The sequence below is a fragment of the Bubalus bubalis genome, chromosome 5 (assembly GCF_019923935.1).
Source record: "Bubalus bubalis isolate 160015118507 breed Murrah chromosome 5, NDDB_SH_1, whole genome shotgun sequence".
Lineage (NCBI taxonomy): Eukaryota > Metazoa > Chordata > Mammalia > Artiodactyla > Bovidae > Bubalus > Bubalus bubalis.
Genome location: NC_059161.1, coordinates 12,599,768 through 12,618,022, shown reverse-complemented (window position 1 = coordinate 12,618,022; position 18,255 = coordinate 12,599,768). Strand labels below are relative to the sequence as shown.

General features: G+C 39.3%; 1 protein-coding gene across 4 annotated transcripts in view; it reads right to left on the bottom strand.

Annotated features, from left to right (window-relative positions):
- Positions 1-1,136: 1,136 nt before the first annotated feature.
- KCNK2 (potassium two pore domain channel subfamily K member 2) overlaps positions 1,137-18,255 on the bottom strand; it is a 229,851-nt gene continuing 212,732 nt past the window's right edge. For 3 of the 4 annotated variants that reach the window (XM_045165653.1, XM_045165654.1, XM_045165651.1), the window contains exon 7: positions 1,137-4,860. In XM_045165653.1, the coding sequence (XP_045021588.1) occupies positions 4,543-4,860 (318 nt within the window). In that variant the 3' untranslated portion in view covers positions 1,137-4,542. The remainder of the gene's footprint in view (positions 4,861-18,255) is intronic. The other variant, XM_045165652.1, reaches the window with a different exon arrangement.

Below are 18,255 nucleotides of genomic sequence, written 5' to 3'. Positions count from 1 at the left end.
AGTGGGTAGCCTTTCCCTTCTCCAGGGGATCTTCCCAACCCAGGTCTCCCGCATTTCAGGCACATTCTTTACCAGCCTAGCCACAAGGGAAGCCCAAGAATGAACCCAGAGAGGATGGCAAAAGGGAAATCATAAGAAGTCCTATTTGAAAGATTCTGATCTTACTGCTAAGGAAATGAAAGACAATTAGTGGCCTTAAATTGGAGAGTAACCACAATCAGATCTGCATATGAAAAAGACCACTCTTCCATCAACGACTGGAGCACGAAACAAAAGCAGTTAGTAGAAGGGGTAGCTATGGGAGTGGCTTGGATTAAAGTGATGACTGTGTGTAAATTCAAGACACATTCAGGGCAGGGGTCAATACGGCTTGATGATAGGTGGGTATGGAGTTGAAAGAGAGAAGACAACATCAAAGATGACTTGCCCAGCCAGATGGATGGGGATGCCATTTGCAGAAATAGATGACATTAAAGAGGCCCGGGTCTGGGGAAAGATGATGAGAGTCTTCGCTATGCTGAAGTGCTTTTGAGAAGTGGAGAAATCCAACTGGAGTTAGCTAGATGAATATGGAACTCAGAGAGAGTCCAAGTCCAAGAGGGCAAAGAAAAAGAATAAAGACCAGGCAGTGAGTTTTCTGCCAATGCACCAAAGTATCAATAATTTGGAAAAGAATGACAGATAAAAGGAAAAAAAAAATAGTTGTAAACTGAGCCAACAACAAACAGTGAACATATTTTATAAGGCTAATCTTAGGAAAATAAATGTTTTATGAATCTTTGATATATAATAAGAGGTGGGGCCTAGTGAACAAATGGTGTTGAGTCAAACAAAAGAGCAGAGTCAAAAGTCCTGGTCATTGGAACTAATCCCTGTCTTTTAAGAAGGGGTAGCTGAGATCTGGGTGGGGAAGTATCATGTGTGACAAAAGCTGTCTAAACCTTTGAGGTAGGGTGGGATGAAAGGTGGCTCGTGGAGTTATGAAGCTTTCCCCTTATTAAGATAACCACAATAAGTTCCAACCCAAAGTAACCAGGTTACTCCATGCCATCTTGGAACCAACACATGAGCATATGCAAGACCGGTAAGTTTCTCTGGAAAAGACCCTTTTAAGTAAAGTCATGCTGAAGCAAAAATCATATATTAATTTTAATGCAGTTATGAGTATTCAAATAGAGACATCTTTTACTTTATACAAAAGCAAATTTATACTCACACTTTGATAAGGAACGCAAACCACAAATAAGTTATGATTTTTACTAGAACAGCAAACATTTTTTAAAGGAAAACAAAAGTTGATCTAGGCCTCCAGTTCTTAGGCATAAATAGCTATCTCAAATCTTCAGAATGTCTACATTTTTTTTTTTTTCTGGTGTTCCATGTAAAGTTTTTCTTCATCTCTTTGAACTCCTAGCCTTCAGAATCAAAGCATTCTACAGATTTTTTTATACATAGTAAGGTGGAATTTAGTTCTTCATGTATGCCATGTGTTCCTTAGAATTTGAGAAAGAAACCAAACCTTATAGCCTGTTATTTTTTTGAAGGTCATGACATATTATTCAATTCCCTCTTGGCTTTAGAAGTTTCACTTTTTCCTATATTGCAAGAATGAAATATTATTGGAAAAAAAAGACTGTGTGACATGAGCTATGGTAGTAGAGTACATAGATTTATGTAATAAAAAAACTCCAAAATAATCATATTTTTTTGATTCTAGTAATCACAGTTACTAGTTGTAAGGCAGATAAAAAGCCTTGTCTAGAATCCATGTCTGATTCCAGATAAGAGAGTTCCTAATTCTTGCTGGGCTTGGTACTTTTTGTTCTCAAATATCATTCAGGGCAAAACCACTCATTCTTAAACTAGTCCGTTTTAAAAATAAACTCATAGGTTATGTCAAAATCTTAATCAACATTCTCTCCACAGGAGGTAAACAAAATGAAGCTTGAAAAACAAAATTGCTATGATATGTACACACTTCCTTAGATTTCCCCCAATTCTAAGGATAATGTTGGGGACCAGTTTTAGGATATTTACTGAATATTAAGGTGCTTGGGAATGAAAAATTAAATTTATGTAAGCTACTGACAAGATATATAGTCCAAATATTTGGGGTATGAGGTCTAGAAGATTAGTTGGCAACTACCTTCTTTAGGCTTCAATACTGCCAGGATCTTTGACTGTTTTTTTTTGTTTTTTTTTTTTTCCTTTCTTACAAAAACATTCAGGTGCCCATGTTCAGCATTCCAATTACTTCAGGCAGGTCAAGACAAGGTCTAACAATGACAAAATAAGACACTGACATAACAATTTAATAGAAACAATCTTGAATTTATATGCTCTTTAAAATATCATATTTCAAAAGTGAAATTTCAGGATTTTTACTTTTGATTAACAGCCACCAAGAAGAACATGTGCATGTGTTTAACAAGGGTGGAAATACTGCATCAAAAATATTTCTTGAATTCTGTGAACAAAGGAGCCACAAAAACTCAGCATGAACTGTGACATCCTGGAGTTCTGCACAGCCAGGATCAGATCTAAACCCTCAGTAGCAAGCAGGAGACTCAGAAGATGCTGACTTTAATTACAAACTTTATTTGTCAATACAATTCACAGTTTATACATGGTGCAATCCACCATATGAACTTTCAGAATAGTTATTGAGGAAATGGGTGTAGCTTTTCTTCTAAAAGAGCCTGACTTTCCAAAATTTTGGTTAGAATTCTTTAAGTTTATAAAAGTACCTTCAACAAGTTAGCGGAATATTTACATTTCTAGCTTAAATTTTGAAAAATAAGCCTCTGTTAAATTTTCTTTTTTTTTTTTTTAAGATCCTGGGTTTATTTTTTAAGACCCTAATATGAATGCCACTTATTCAAATAATCCCACCCCCAAGAATAAAAGTCATGTTTTGCAATTATATTTAGGGAAATTAATTTCTTTCTGTGTTTTAAAAATTTTATTTACAATGTACAGCAGATCTATGTATGAAAATAAAAGAAAGAGGAGCGATCTACTAGGTGCCTTTACTGAATTTCTTTTGAATCCTGAAAACCTCCAAAGAGTTGCAGGATAGAAAATAAAACTAAAGAGGATTAACAGCCTTTTCTATCTTAAAAAAAAAAAAAAAACTCTCAAGATTTAAATTGTGCTATAACAGCTTTTTCTCTAATGTCAGAGATGAATTATGCCTGCAATCTGCATTTTTCCATGTGCAAAATCACAGTGATCCAGTTTCAGCTTCTGCTCTCACACTCAGCCACAACTCCAGAGGTACACCCACGGAAGGCGAGGGCTGTGCCCAACTCTGCCTATGCATCCCCTCCCCTCAACTGGGCACAATTTACCCAGGGAAAGAAAACCATATAAGCCTTTCATACATCAGAAAACAGATAGATGCTGGCAGTATAATGTTTATTAGCAAATGCTTATAACACATTGCTTGGCTCTCTTCATGTCATCTGAGTGGCAATTCACACCAATTGTCTAAATTCATCTTCAATAATATCCATTTTAACAGTTTTCTTTTGTCAGATCACTTATGGATATATATATATATATATATATATATATATATATATGGATTTTCTTCTTCCACCTTTAAAAAATGTGTATATATATATGTATATATATATATACACATACATACATAGTTAGTAATAAATGATAAATTTTAAATACTGCCAGGAAAAGAAGGGACTGTTTGGGAGCAGTCAATTTTACTGGCCTGGTAATTACACCGTATACATGTACCATTGGTACCCGAGTCAAATAAATACTCAGAGGGGCCATCTTTGCACCTCATTTCTCTGCAGTGCCTATAATGCTAGGGTTTCTGAGTTTTGCTTCAGTGTCCATCTAATTTGGCATCTATTCCTTCTTCGGGCATCATCACTTCGGTCATTTTACACACTTGTTTCCAGCAAGGTATGGTATTCAAACGGGAGCTGTGGGGAAAAGGACTGTGGAGTTGAGCCTAGGGGTGGGGCAGGGAAGGAGAAACCACACATTAGCTAGAGAGGTTCTGTTTCTTCATAAGATAAGGCACTGACAGAAAATTTCTTAGGTAAAAGGCTGCATAAGAATTTCTTGCCATTTACAAAAAGAAATGTTGTCATCCATAAATGGTCCATATCTAGGCTCAGTTAGGTAGACCCTGAAAAGTAAGGACTGATCCCTCAAAGCTACATTATTACCAGAAACAATTATAATTCATTCTGAGGCCTTATGGCACATTAGGAACAGGGAGCAAAACAGTCTGGGCACAAAAAAGGCATCAGACATCGCTTGTTTTATTCCACTCGTCAAAGAAAGTGGACTGTTCAACAAGCATCATCAAAAAAAAAAAAAAAAAAAAAAAAAAGGAGTGCTGGCTCAGAATTCCAATTCTCTTGATGGCAGATGACCATGATGGGTGTATCTATTTTTTTCCCCCTTTGGAGCTCATGCACAATTTTAAAAATGCTACCAGCAACAGTCATAAAGAGCATATAGAAGTCCTCACCTAATTGCTATGCCTGAGGCTCTTCAAAGAGAGGGCTACTTAATGTTCTCAATAACAGCGATTTCCTCGCCCGCACAGTGTGGTGTCAGTCCGTTCAAATAGATACTTTCTGTTTTCAGTAAGGAAGGCAGGACATCCCTCTCGCTGGCCAGGTGGTTCACGGACAGGGTCCTCCTACAGGGAGTCAGCTCCTGGTTGTGGTTTCCAGCCAGTTCTGCAGAGAGCTTCCGCTTAATGGAGGTGGCACGCTGGAACTTGTCATAAATCTCCACGCTCAGCCGCCTCCTGGTTTCCTTAAATTCAGCCGTGACGTTGGCCGTCCACTCAGCAGCATGGGCTCTGAACTCTCCCACCTGGAACACGCATGCAGAGAAAAGACAGACATACCAACAGGACAGTCAACATTCTGTGTGCTTTATCCTCTGATCATTGTATTTGGACACTTTGAAAAGGAGGTTGTAGCTTTTTGTAATAGGAGCCATCTGAGAATTGAGGTCACTGCGCAATTTGTGAAGAGCAAGATTCCATTTTATATAGATACGACTCTAAAAATGAATCTGTGAGCTTAAACTCTATTAACCAAATTATAAGAGAGGTACTAGATGTCCTTGTTTCTGGAGATGAGTCCTGTCACTGATGCTATAAAAAGGCAATCTCTAACTTTTTAAACTTCTGTGAGTTTTTTTTTTTTAATTTGTAATTTTAAGAAGTATTTGAATGTGAAGAAGTCAGGAAGACATAGGAGAAGCAGCAAGACAGAGTAAAAGAGCCTGGAATGTGAACCCAGGTGACCTGGTTCTCATAGCAGCGATGCTATTTGCTCTGGATGTAAACATAGATTTTAGAAACCAGAAATGGTGTGTGCAAGAACTCTGAATTCAACCCCATACTTGTCATTTAGGAATCCTCTGTTTACTAAATAAGCAACAAAATGTTTTGTCTCTGCTTCCAGGGAAAGCAAATAGAAAAGGACTGACAAGTTTATTGTGAGGCCCATTTGGAGAATTTCCAAGAAATAGTTCCCCAATTAATATTTATGGAATTAATTAATTTAATCTGTCTGAGCTACCATTTCATCAGTTGTAGAACAGGCATCTTTACAGCATATTCCTAACAGGATGGTTGGACTAATATAGTTCAACTGCAATGTAGTTATGATGGTAGCCTTTGTTTGAAGGTTAAAGAAAAAAGTATTGCCAAGTCCTAAGCATGTGACCCTAAAGAATCTGCCTGCAATGCAAGAGACTGGGGTTTGATCCCTGGGTTGGAAAGATGCCCTGGAGGAGGGCATGGCAACCCACTCCAGTATTCTAGCCTGGAGAATTCCATGAACAGAGGAGCATGGCGGGCTACAGTCCATGGGGTGGCAAAGAGTTAGACACAACCGAGCGATTAACACTTTCACTTTCAAGCATGTGCATAATAATGTTCTCTCTGACCTCTTTAAAATGATTCTGTACTTTAGTGACCTAAAATAGAACAATGACCAATCCCATGATAAACTTTTTCTTAATCAACTAGAATTCAGTAATCAAGAAGACTTCCTAGAATAATTTCCTAAGGTGGACAAGTCCCCCATCCATCGTCGGTAGCACTTCTGCTTTGGGGGCCCACTTCACTCACTTTTTAAATGATGTGGGCCCCTCCTTACCTGGCAAGTGATTAACTACAGCTTTGTTTGGTTTTGTTTTACCTCTGTTACTTTTCGTTTTAAATTTTGATATGGGAAACATAATTGATAGTTTCTGCTATAGTTTGAATTCCTAAAAATTCATATATTGAAATCCTAACTCCACAGGTGATTGTATCAGGAAGTGGGGCCTTTGGGAAGCATTTAAGTTATGAAGTGATGCCCTCATGAATGAGAGAAGCATTCTTACAAAGGAGAATCTGGAAAAATCCCTCACCCTTTCCACCATGTGAGGACACAGCAAGAAGGCTCTGGCTCCAGACCAGGAAGAGCCCTTTATCATGCTGACACTATGATTTTGGATCTCCAGAATTGTGAGAAATAAATGTTGTTTATAAGATCCCCAGTGTGTGGTATTTTGTTATAGCAGCCTGATGGAACTAAGTGAGGTTCTAAATATTTACACTGAAAGTCATAGATATGTGTGTGGGTTGCAGGGTGGGGGGATAGGTTACACAAGATGGAAACTGTTCAAATATCCTTAGAAGGTGGCACATAGCAGATCAATTCTTCTGCATCCACCCATAATTACATACATGCACGCATTTCATGATCTACTTTTTATTTTAAAAAAGGTCCACTTTCTACTTGTATTGTCCTAACAAGGAATAATTGCTTGTTTTCCGGATCTGGTTTTGGGAAAAAGCAAAAATGGAAAAATGAGAAGTTTGTGGCACACATAATTCGCAAGATCAAGCATTCCTTAATCACTGAGGCATCTTAGAGGGAACCTACAGGAAAAGAAGTGCTAATTTTATAGGAATTCAGCCTGAAGATTCTTACTCTTCCCATAAGGGACTCTGCGTGACTGCACTTAGCTCCAAAAACAATTATTGAAAGTTTAATTCTGCTTTGGGGAAACTCGCTGGTTAGGCATTATCGATCAGTGGTTAGAAATGTTGAATCACTCCAAACACACTTATAAATAAACCCTCCAACTGTTTATATTCTTTTTCTGTTTGCCCAGCTTTTTTATTAGACTAAGCATTTTTGAGTCTGGGGTCTATACTATATTTATTGGGGTATATAAAACATCTAGTGTCTGGAACAGAAAAAGCACTCAGTAGAAATTTGATGAATTGCACTGAATTAATAAGTAAACACTATTCATAAAGTTTTGAAATAAATATTTTTAACATAAGTTAAGAGATTCAGTTGTTTCTCTATCAGTTTTGATTTAATTTTAAAGACTTAAAATTGCCGTATGCTTACAGAGAGAACCTGATTAACATGGTCTTGAACAAAACAGTTATCATTGTCCAACATATCATTAAATTCTCCTAGTTTACATTACAAATAGATAATCTCAAGCAGTGTGAAATTTGCTGTTTAAAATGAAACAATTGCTACTGATGAAAAACTAAACATTCTATCTGACTTTTATTCCCATCTTACCAATGATTTTATTAAAAAGGAATTAACCTTTTCTATTTGAGAATTCATAATTTTCTAAGTGTAAAAAGAAAAAATACTAATATACTATTTTCTATTATGAGCTTATATTAATAGTATGGTTAATATTATAAAGAAAACAGCTAAGTGTCTACATATTTGTTTAAATAAATGTTTGTGAAAAGTGTAAGAATTAACTACTATATTCAATTTCCTCCCATAAACGACTGGTTAACTAGAAATAATCACTTTCTTAGAGGACAGCCATCTGAGTCAGCCCCTAAGTCATGCCTCAAGTCTGGAGGCAGTCAAAACTGATGGACCTAAAATTAGGTCTATTCTCTTTTTGAAATTAATTTTTATTGGTGAATGTGATTTACAATGTTGTGTTAATTTCTGCCGTTCAGCAAAGTGAATCAGTTATACATATACATATATCCATTGCTTTTTAGATTCCTTTCCTGTATGTCATTACAGAGTATTGAGTAGATCCCTGAGCTGCACAGTAGGCCCTTATTAGTTATTTATATTATACATAGTGGTGTGTATATGTCAATCCCAATCTTCCAATTTAGAGGGAGGGATAAATTTGGAGTTTGGGATTAACAGATACACACTACTATATATAAAATAGATAACCAACATGGACCTACTGTATAGCACAGGGAACACTACTCAATATTTTATAATAACTTATAAGGGAAAAAATCTGAAAAGGAATAGATATGTGTATATGTATAACGGAATCACTTTGCTGTATACCTGAAACAAAAACAACGTTGTAAATCAACTATACTTCAATAAAAAGCTTCTTATTGTTAATAACAGATTTTGTGTATCTAAAATGCAGGTGTTAATACTTTTATTTGCTAATTTTCTATCTCCTACAACTAGGATGTAAGTTCTATGTATATCCCAGCACCTAGGATAGTACCTGGTATGTGGCTGACTTCTAAGAAATACCTGTTAAATGAACGAGTATATGGCCCCCAAATTCATGTTCTCTGTCATCTCGCACCTGAATGATAACTAGAGCCATAGCATAGCCTGCATACCACCACTGGTCTTTCTTCTTTGTTCTAACCTTTATTCCTCCTCCCTTTTGGTGACCATTAATATTTTTGCAAAAATGGTCTTATATTAAACATACCGTTTTGCAAATGGATTTTTTTCACATAGCCAATTTTAGTCTTTTTTTCCTATGAGTAGTCATTATACTACATCATGGAGAAGGACATGGCAACCCACTCTGGCTACAGTCCATGGGGTCACAAAGAGTTGGACACAAGTAAGCGACTAACACGGAGAAGGCAATGGCACCCCACTCCAGTACTCTTGCCTGGAAAATCCCATGGACGGAAGGGCCTGGTGGGCTGCAGTCCATGGAGTCGCTAGGAGTCGGACATGACTGAGCGCCTTCACTTTATTTTTTCACTTTCATGCATTGGAGAAGGAAATGGCAACCCTCTCCAGTGTTCTTGCCTGGAGAATCCCAGGGACGGGGGAGCCTGGTGGGCTGCCGTCTATGGGGTCACACAGAGTCCGACACGACTGAAGTGACTTAGCAGCAGCAGCAGCAAGCGACTAACACACACACACCACCTCATAGTTTACACTAGCTTCCTAGCATTCCATTGGATGGCATGCCCCTGTTGATGAATCAGGGTTTGTTTTTTGTTTGTCTTCTTTTGCCATAGAAAAGAATACTTCATTGAATATTCTTATACCCATATCTTGGTTAATGTGATCAAGTATTACTAGAAGTGGAAAAACTGTGCCAAAAGATACATATATTTTCAGATTTTGAGGATGCTGAAATTTCCATCTAATCCCTACTGTCTTCAGACTCAAGGTTCCCAGTCACCCCACTATTTCCTCTTTTTTGCACACTGAGGTAACCTCTGTCTTTTCACAGCAAAAAAAGCACCAGATCATGGATCCTGCATAGAAACTCTTTTAGAGATTTTAATCATCTCTATTCTGACTGGAAATTTAATTGGTCATTAAAAAAAATGAAAGCCTTCCTTAACTTGATCTGATTTTTCTCCAGAAGCAGGTTTCTTGAAGTCACCGTGATCACTCAGGTCGCACTAATGACACACAGCTTTCTGCAGAGCAAGGTGCTTCCACAAGTTAGTGATTCCTGCAAGTCGGTAAAAGCCTAAATACAAGTCAGGCTCAGACGTGTCTGAGTTCATAACTTTTTAATTTCTCATCTTTAACTGCACTCAATCTCTGGCAGAGGCTGGTAGAATACTGCTTCTAGGGACATGTTTGTTGTTGTTTTTTGTTTCTAATTTTTCTGGAGTTCCCAGGGGTGGAAATGCCATCTCTAGAGGCCATAAGGGCTGCAGCTGGAAATGTCATCAAACAGGGACATGAGAGGTTCGCAAGAGGTGAGAAGCCTCCAGTTCCAGCTCTGTCACTTAGCTGGGTGCCTACAGCCAAGCAATTTAACCTTTTTTGAGTTTCAAAGTCCTTATCTAAAAAATAAGGTTATAATAATCTATTTCACAGGAGAAACAAACAGTGTGTGTAGGCATGTGTGTGTATGTGTGTGGGTGTCTGTGTTCTTACAACATAAAGAACTGCACAATTAGTGATTATGATGATAACACTGGGTAATGATGATATGGTTTGCTAAGGGCACTTAAAGAGCTCAAAGGAAAGTACCAGATACAGAATAAATGATATAGAATTGAAAAACAATGGGACATTTTCCCCTTGAATATAATTCGCAGGTACTAAGCACACAGTGGCAGCGTGGTCCAAGTTCTCTGATACTCTCACCAAAAGTGCTACAGTCGGATCAAACCCAGAGTTCTGGAGATCTTCACGGCATGAGGTGCTTTGAGAATGTTGGAGACATACATAAAAATTCAATTGGCCAAGCATCCCAGTCAGAGACACTGAATGATATATTTCACCACTCAAATGAATGTCAAGGCAAGAGATTGTGTTGGCCTTATCCTCATTATTATAACTGAAGTAATACTGTAAAATATAATAGTGAATTTATTGTATCACTCAATAAACATGTATAGCTCATAATAAAATGGACTCTCATTATTAATATAGGTCTATGTGATGGGATGGAGTAAATTTTGTATGCACAGATAAGAGCTTACTATGTGCTGGGCATTGTTCTTTTAAAAAATATGAACTTATTTAACATTTACAACTCTGTGCGAAAGATTTTTATTATTTCACAGAAGAAATTGAGGCTAGAGAGGTTAACAAACTTTAGACACACAATGAATATGCCAGGATTCAAATTTGGAGGTCTAACTCCAGCATATTGTTTTGCCTCACCAGGAAAATCTTGTCAATTCTGAAGGATAAACATCTTTGGGAGGAGTGTAAGGCAAATTCACATTATGTGGAAATCCACCCTATAGCAGGTTATTATGGTGAGGATCTACCACCACAATTTCCTAAAGATATTGAAAAGAATGAAAATTTCTTCATAAAAAATGCACTAGGAACACTTACCAATTCAATAATGATATCTATTTCCTCTTTATTGTGCCCTTATTTTTCTGCTCTTACTATTCTTCATGATACTAGACAAGGAACATAGCAGTTCAAACTCAAAGCAAAAAAAAGAAAGAAAAGAAAGGAGAGTCCCTCAAAAACAAAACTAAGGCCACCAACATAGTTACTTATTCCCATTTGTCTAAAACATTCCTGACCTGAGAGAACTGTCTATACCAATGTATTCATTATTCATAAAACAGCACATTGTATCCTAAAGAACAGATTCATATTTTTAAATGATGATAAAATTGTATGTTACAACTCTGAAGGTGCTCTTTTGATTTCAAAGACGTTAAAAAATAAGGTCCAGAGATCAGCACATTGATATAAGTAAATTTTTCCTCCATTGAAATGTTAATGCTTATGGATAATTAAAATGAATCTTTATGAATTAAAGCATGTTTGTTGCATCAGGTTTTTAGAAAAATTGTTCAAAAACTTATTCAAATGCTGAAGTATGTCATCTCCCTAAAACTAAGCAAATCTACAAACAATAATAACAAAGCTGAAGACTCCAACATGAGCAGAAATAGCTCCTAGGGGATTGCCTGCAGCTCATGCACATGACTCAAAGAAGAGATCTTCCTCTGTATTCCACGTATTCTTAACATTCACTAATTCTCACGGCCCTGCGATCTGATTTACAAGAAAAGAAAGAAAATGGAGTGCTACAGACGCTCGCTTGCCTTCTAAATGCTACTGGAAATGCTTTCATCCTTGTGACTAAATGCAGCTGCACCGTTCTCTGGCCTTTTGCCTGATCTTTGTAGCAAAAAAAGGCATTGGTGAAGATTGCGTCCCTCCCAGTCAGTCTTCGCTCTTAATTCCCAACTCACTACATTTTCATGTTTTTCTTTTCTTTTTTTTAAACCATTCAGGTTAATTCTCTATCAACCTAGAGGGATCATTTTCTTTCACCCTCCTCTTAACTACCTTTGTACCTTAGGCTTCTATTCTTCTCATTTCCCCTGGATAACCATATCCTTCCAATCATGTCCATTAAAATCTATTTGCTGACAACTCTCAAATACGTATTTCTAGATCAAGTCTCCCTACTGAATTCTGTATCTGTACAACTGACTGCTTATGAAACAGCTTCATTTTAGACGGACCCCAGGCATCTCAAATATAGCGCATTTCCAAATGAAATCCGTTAACTTCTTAAACCTGTTCTTACTTAATTTCTTATCACAGTGAATAGCACCCTTAACCAGCAAGTTTCCTAAATGGAACTTCAGTGATAATCCATTATTCTTCCTCTCACCCAATCGACACCAAATCAACCCAAAGTCTTGCTGATTTACCTCTTTTTCTCACTATTCCGTGTACTTCTCTCTGTTCCCACTGCTAAAACTATTTAGTCCATCGTTTTGTCTCATCTATATTATTTCAGCACCTTCCTAACCAGTTTTGCTGACCTACATTTATCTCCCTTATGTGTATTCGTCACACAACAGCCAGAGTGCCCCTTAATAAACACAATTCAATCAATCATTTCCCCTGCATAAACCATACAATTGACATTCATTTCACTTAGTTCAAATTCCTTAAAGTGGCTCATTTGTTTTAAGGCTTACCTACTGTTCCAGCTCAATCCTCACTCTCAACTCTCTCAAAAGTCTACTCCTGGGGCCACTCTGAACATTTGTTTTTAATTTTTATTGAATTTGTTATCATACTGCTTATTTCTTTGTTTGCTTGTTTTGCTTTTAGCAGTGGGGCACGTGGGATCTTAGCCTCCTGATCAGGGATTGAACCCATACTCCCTGGATTGGAAGGCGAAGTCTCACCTACCAGACCACCAGAGAAGTCTCTGAACATTTCTTTCATTTCCTCAAACATGCCACTCTTTCTTGTCTTTCATTCATTCATTACTTACTATTTTCTCTGTCCAGAATACTGATTTCCAGTCTTTCTCTGGGATATTTTCTACTCATCTGAAATTAGACATCTTTATGGGGCCATTCTCTGATCCTCTAGACATCAGATCACTTGATATCTGTATCTACATAAGCCTGTACTTCTGTACTTCCCTGACATTACTCTCATCACAACTTATTACAGCTACACGTTTAAATGCTCTTTTGGCTTCATGTCCATGTAAATCTTCAGGCAAGAATACTGGAGTGAGTTGCAGCTTCTTTACTGCCTGAGCCACCAGGGAAGCTCTTTCATGGTAATAGAGAGGGTTTGTCTGCCATGTACTATTCAGTATTCTCAGAACCTGGAGGAGTATACATGCGGAAGTTCAATAAGCATTTGTTAGACAAATGACTATCAATAACCTCAGATAAACAGAGGACACCACCCTATGGCAGAAAGCAATGAGGAACTAAAGAGTCTCTTGATGAAAGTGAAAAAGAAGAGTGGAAAAGCTGGCTTAAAACTCAACATTCAAAAAGCTATGATCATAGCATCCAGTCCCATCACTTCATGGCAAATAGATGGGGAAACACTGGAAACAGTGGCAGACTTTATTTTCTTGGGTTCCAAAATCACTGCAGATGGCGACTGCAGTCATGAAATCAGAAGATGCTTGCTTCTTGGGAGAAAAGCTATGACAAACCTAGACAGCATATTAAAAAGCAGAGACATTACTTCGCCAACAAAGGTCCATCTAATAAAAGCTATGGTTTTTCCAGTAGTCATGTATGGATGTGAGAGTTGGACCATAAAGAAAGCTGAGCACCAAAGAATTGATGTTTTTGAACTGTGGTGTTGGAGAAGACTCTTGCGAGTCGTTTGGACTGCAAAGAGATCAAACCAGTCCATCCTAAAGGAAATTAGTCCTGAATACTCATTGGAAGGACTGATGCTGAAGCTCCAATACTTTGGCCACCTGATGCAAAGAACTGACTAGTTGGAAAAGATCCTGATGCTGGGAAAGATTGGAGGCAGGAGGAGAAGGGGACGACAAAAGACGAGATGGTTGGATGGCATCACCGACTCGAAGGACATGAGTTTGAGCAAGCTCCAGGAGTTGGTGAAGGACAGGGAAGCCTGGCATGCTGCAGTCCATGGGGTTGCCAAGAGTCAGGCACGACTGAGTGACTGAACTGAACTGAGATGAATGAATGACAGACTAATCAATCATGTTTTGAATATACACTCCAGTAAAAGAGTCTGCTTCTTAGTGACTGTACTGGGATAATCTTGGTTACTTCAGGAGGGAGACATGGCCAGGTTTATTTGAAGTAAAGGTTCAAAGCATGTTTCCTCAAAGTTTTTTAGTCTTTGGAGAGCTTCCTCAGCATTCTAAGAAGCCTATGATGCTGCTAATGTCTTCTTTCACAGTGAAGAACATCATGCTTCTTGTACAGATCCCTTAAAGCAAACTTCCTTTCCTTTCCCTTCTCCTTCTGCATGCATGGTCAGCCACGTCGAGTTCTTTGTGACCCCATGGACTGTAGCCCAGCAGGCTTCTCTGACCAAGGAATTTTCTAGTCAACAATACTGGAGTGGGTTGTCATTTCCTTCTCCTTGGGATCTTCCCAGCATAGGGATCGAACCCATGTCTCTTGCATCTCCTAGCACTGGCAGGGAGATTCTTTACCACTAGCACCACCTGTGAAGCTCTTCCCTTCTCCTTATGTGTTAGTCATTCAGCTGTGTCCAATTCTTTGCAACCCCTTGGATTGTAGCCCACCAGGCTCTTGTGAGCATGGTTAAAGTGAAAGTGAAGTCGCTCAGTCGTGTCTGACTCTTTGCGACCCTGTGGACTGTAGCCTACCAGGCTTCTCTGTCCATGGGATTCTCCAGGCAAGAGTACTGGAGTGGGTTGCCATTTGCTTCTCCAGGGGATCTTCCCAACCCAGGGATCAAACCCAGGTCTCCCACATTCTGGGCAGACACTTTAACCTCTGAGCCACCAGGGAAGTCTTCTCCAGGCAAAAATACTGGAGTGGGTTGCTATCTCCTCCAGCACTTCACCTTCAGTTCAGTTCAGTCACTCAGTCATGTCCGTCTCTTTGCGACCCCATGAATCGCAGCACGCCAGGCCTCCCTGTCCATCACCGACTCCCGGAGTTCACTCAAACTCACATCCATCAAGTCGGTGATGCCATTCAGCCATCTCATCCTCTGTCATCCCCTTCTCTCCTGCCCCCAATCCCTCCTAGCATCAGAGTCTTTTCCAATGAGTCAACTCTTCACATGAGGTGGCCAAAGTATTGGAGTTTCAGTTTCAGCATCAGTCCTTCCAATGAACTGATCTCCTTTAGGATGGACTGGTTAGATCTCCTTGCAGTCCAAGGGACTCTCAAGAGTCCTCTCCAACACCACAGTTCAAAAGCATCAATTCTTGGGTGCTCAGCTTTCTTCACAGTCCAACTCTCACATCCATACATGACCACTGGAAAAACCACTAGCCTTGACTAGACGGACCTTTGTTGGCAAAGTAATGTCTCTGCTTTTGAATATGCTATCTAGGTTGGTCATAACTTTCCTTCCAAGGAGTAAGCATCTTTTAATTTCATGGCTGGAATCACCATCTGCAGTGATTTGGAGCCCAAAAAAATAAAGTCTGACACTGTTTCCACTGTTTTCCCATCTATTTCCCATGAAGTGATGGGACCAGGTGCCATGATCTTCGTTTTCTGAATGTTGAGCTTTAAGCCAACTTTTTCACTCTCCTCTTTCCCTTTCATCAAGAGGCTTTTGAGTTCCTCTTCACTTTCGGCCATAAGGGTGGTGTCATCTGCACATCTGAGGTTATTGATATTTCTCCCGGCAATCTTGATTCCAGCTTGTGCTTCTTCCAGTCCAGCGTTTCTCATGATGTACTCTGCATAGAAGTTAAATAAGCAGGGTGACAATATACAGCCTTGACGAACTCCTTTTCCTATTTGGAACCAGTTTGTTGTTCCATATCCAGTTCTAACTGTTGCTTCCTGACCTGCATATAGGTTTCTCAAGAGGCAGGTCAGGAGGTCTTGTATTCCCATCCTTTCAGAATTTTCCACAGTTTGTTGTGATCCACACAGTCACAGGCTTTGGCGTAGTCAATAAAGCAGAAATAGATGTTATTCTGGAACTCTCTTGCTTTTTCCACGATCCAGCGGATGATGGCATTTTGATCTCTGGTTCCTCTGCCTTTTCTAAAACGAGCTCGAACATCTGGAGGTTCACAGTTCAGGTATTGCTGAAGCCTGGCTTGGAGAATTTTGAGCCCTTCTCCTTACTGGCTCCTTAATCTTTTCTATTGTTCTTATTACTCTGCATGACAATACCTGAATAGATAATCCTGGAACCTGGGCTTCCCTATCCTCAAGGGATGTCAGATCATATCAGATCAGTCGCTCAGTCCTGTCCGACTCTTTGCGACCCCATGAATCGCAGCACGCCAGGCCTCCCTGTCCATCACCAACTCCTGGAGTTCACTCAGACTCACGTGCATCGAATCAGTGATGCCATCCAGCCATCTCATCTTCTGTCGTCCCCTTCTCCTCCTGCCCCCAGTCCCTCCCAGCATCAGAGTCTTCTCCAATGAGTCAACTCTTCGCATGAGGTGGCCAAAGTACTGGAGTTTCAGCTTTAGCATCATTTCTTCCAAAGAAATCCCAGGGCTGATCTCCTTTAGAATGGACTGGTTGGATCTCCTTGCAGTCCAAGGGACTCTCAAGAGTCTTCTCCAACACCACAGTTCAAAAGCATCAATTCTTCTGCACTCAGCCTTCTTCACAGTCCAACTCTCACATCCATACATGACCACAGGAAAAACCATAGCCTTGACTAGACAAACCTTTGTTGGCAAAGTAATGTCTCTGCTTTTCAATATGCTATCTAGGTTGGTCATAACTTTCCTTCCAAGGAGTAAGCATCTTTTAATTTCATGGCTGCAGTCACCATTTGCAGTGATTTTGGAGCCCCCCAAAATAAAGTCTGACACTGTTTCCACTGTTTCCCCATCTATTTGCCATGAAGTGATGGGACCAGATGCCATGATCTTCGTTTTCTGAATGTTGAGCTTTAAGCCAACTTTTTCACTCTCCTCTTTTACTTTCATCAAGAGGCTTTTGAGTTCCTCTTCACTTTCTGTCATAAGGGTGGTGTCATCTGCATAGCTGAGGTTATTGATATTTCTCCCGGCAATCTTGATTCCAGCTTGTGTTTCTTCCAGTCCAGCGTTTCTCATGATGTACTCTGCATAGAAGTTAAATAAGCAGGGTGACAATATACAGCCTTGACGAACTCCTTTTCCTATTTGGAACCAGTCTGTTGTTCCATGTCCAGTTCTAACTGTTGCTTCCTGACCTGCATACAAATTTCTCAAGAGGCAGATCAGGTGGTCTGGTATTCCCATCTCTTTCAGAATTTTCCACAGTTTATTGTGATCCACACAGTCAAAGGCTTTGACATAGTCAATAAAGCAGAAATAGATGTTTTTCTGGAACTCTCTTGCTTTTCCCATGATCCAGTGGATGTTGGCAATTTGATCTCTGGTTCCTCTGCCTTTTCTAAAACCAGCTTGAACATCAGGAAGTTCACGGTTCATGTATTGCTGAAGCCTGGCTTGGAGAATTTTGAGCATTACTTGACTAGCGTGTGAGATGAGTGCAATTGTGCGGTAGTTTGAGCATTCTTTGGCATTGCCTTTCTTTGGGATTGGAATGAAAATGGACCTTTTCTAGTCCTGTGGCCACTGCTGAGTTTTCCAAATTTGCTGGCATATTGAGTGCATCACTTTCACAGCATCATCTTTCAGAATTTGGAATAGCTCAACTGGAATTCCATCACCTCCAATAGCTCAATTGGAATTCCATCACTCCACAAGAGAAGACTCTACACATGGACATCACCAGATGGTCAACACCGAAATCAGATTGATTATATACTTTGCAGCCAAAGATGGAGAAGCTCTATACAGTCAGAAAAAAGAAGACCAGGAGCTGACTGTGGCTCAGACCATGAAGTCCTTATTGCCAAATTCAGACTTAAATTGAAGAAAGTAGGGAAAATCACTAGACCATTCAGGTATTACCTAAATCAAATCCCTTATGATTATACAGTGGAAGTGAGAAATAGATTTAAGGGACTAGATCTGATAGATGGAGTGCCTGATGAACTATGGAATGAGGTTTGTGACATTGTACAGGAGACAGGGATCAAGACCATCCCCATGGAAAAGAAA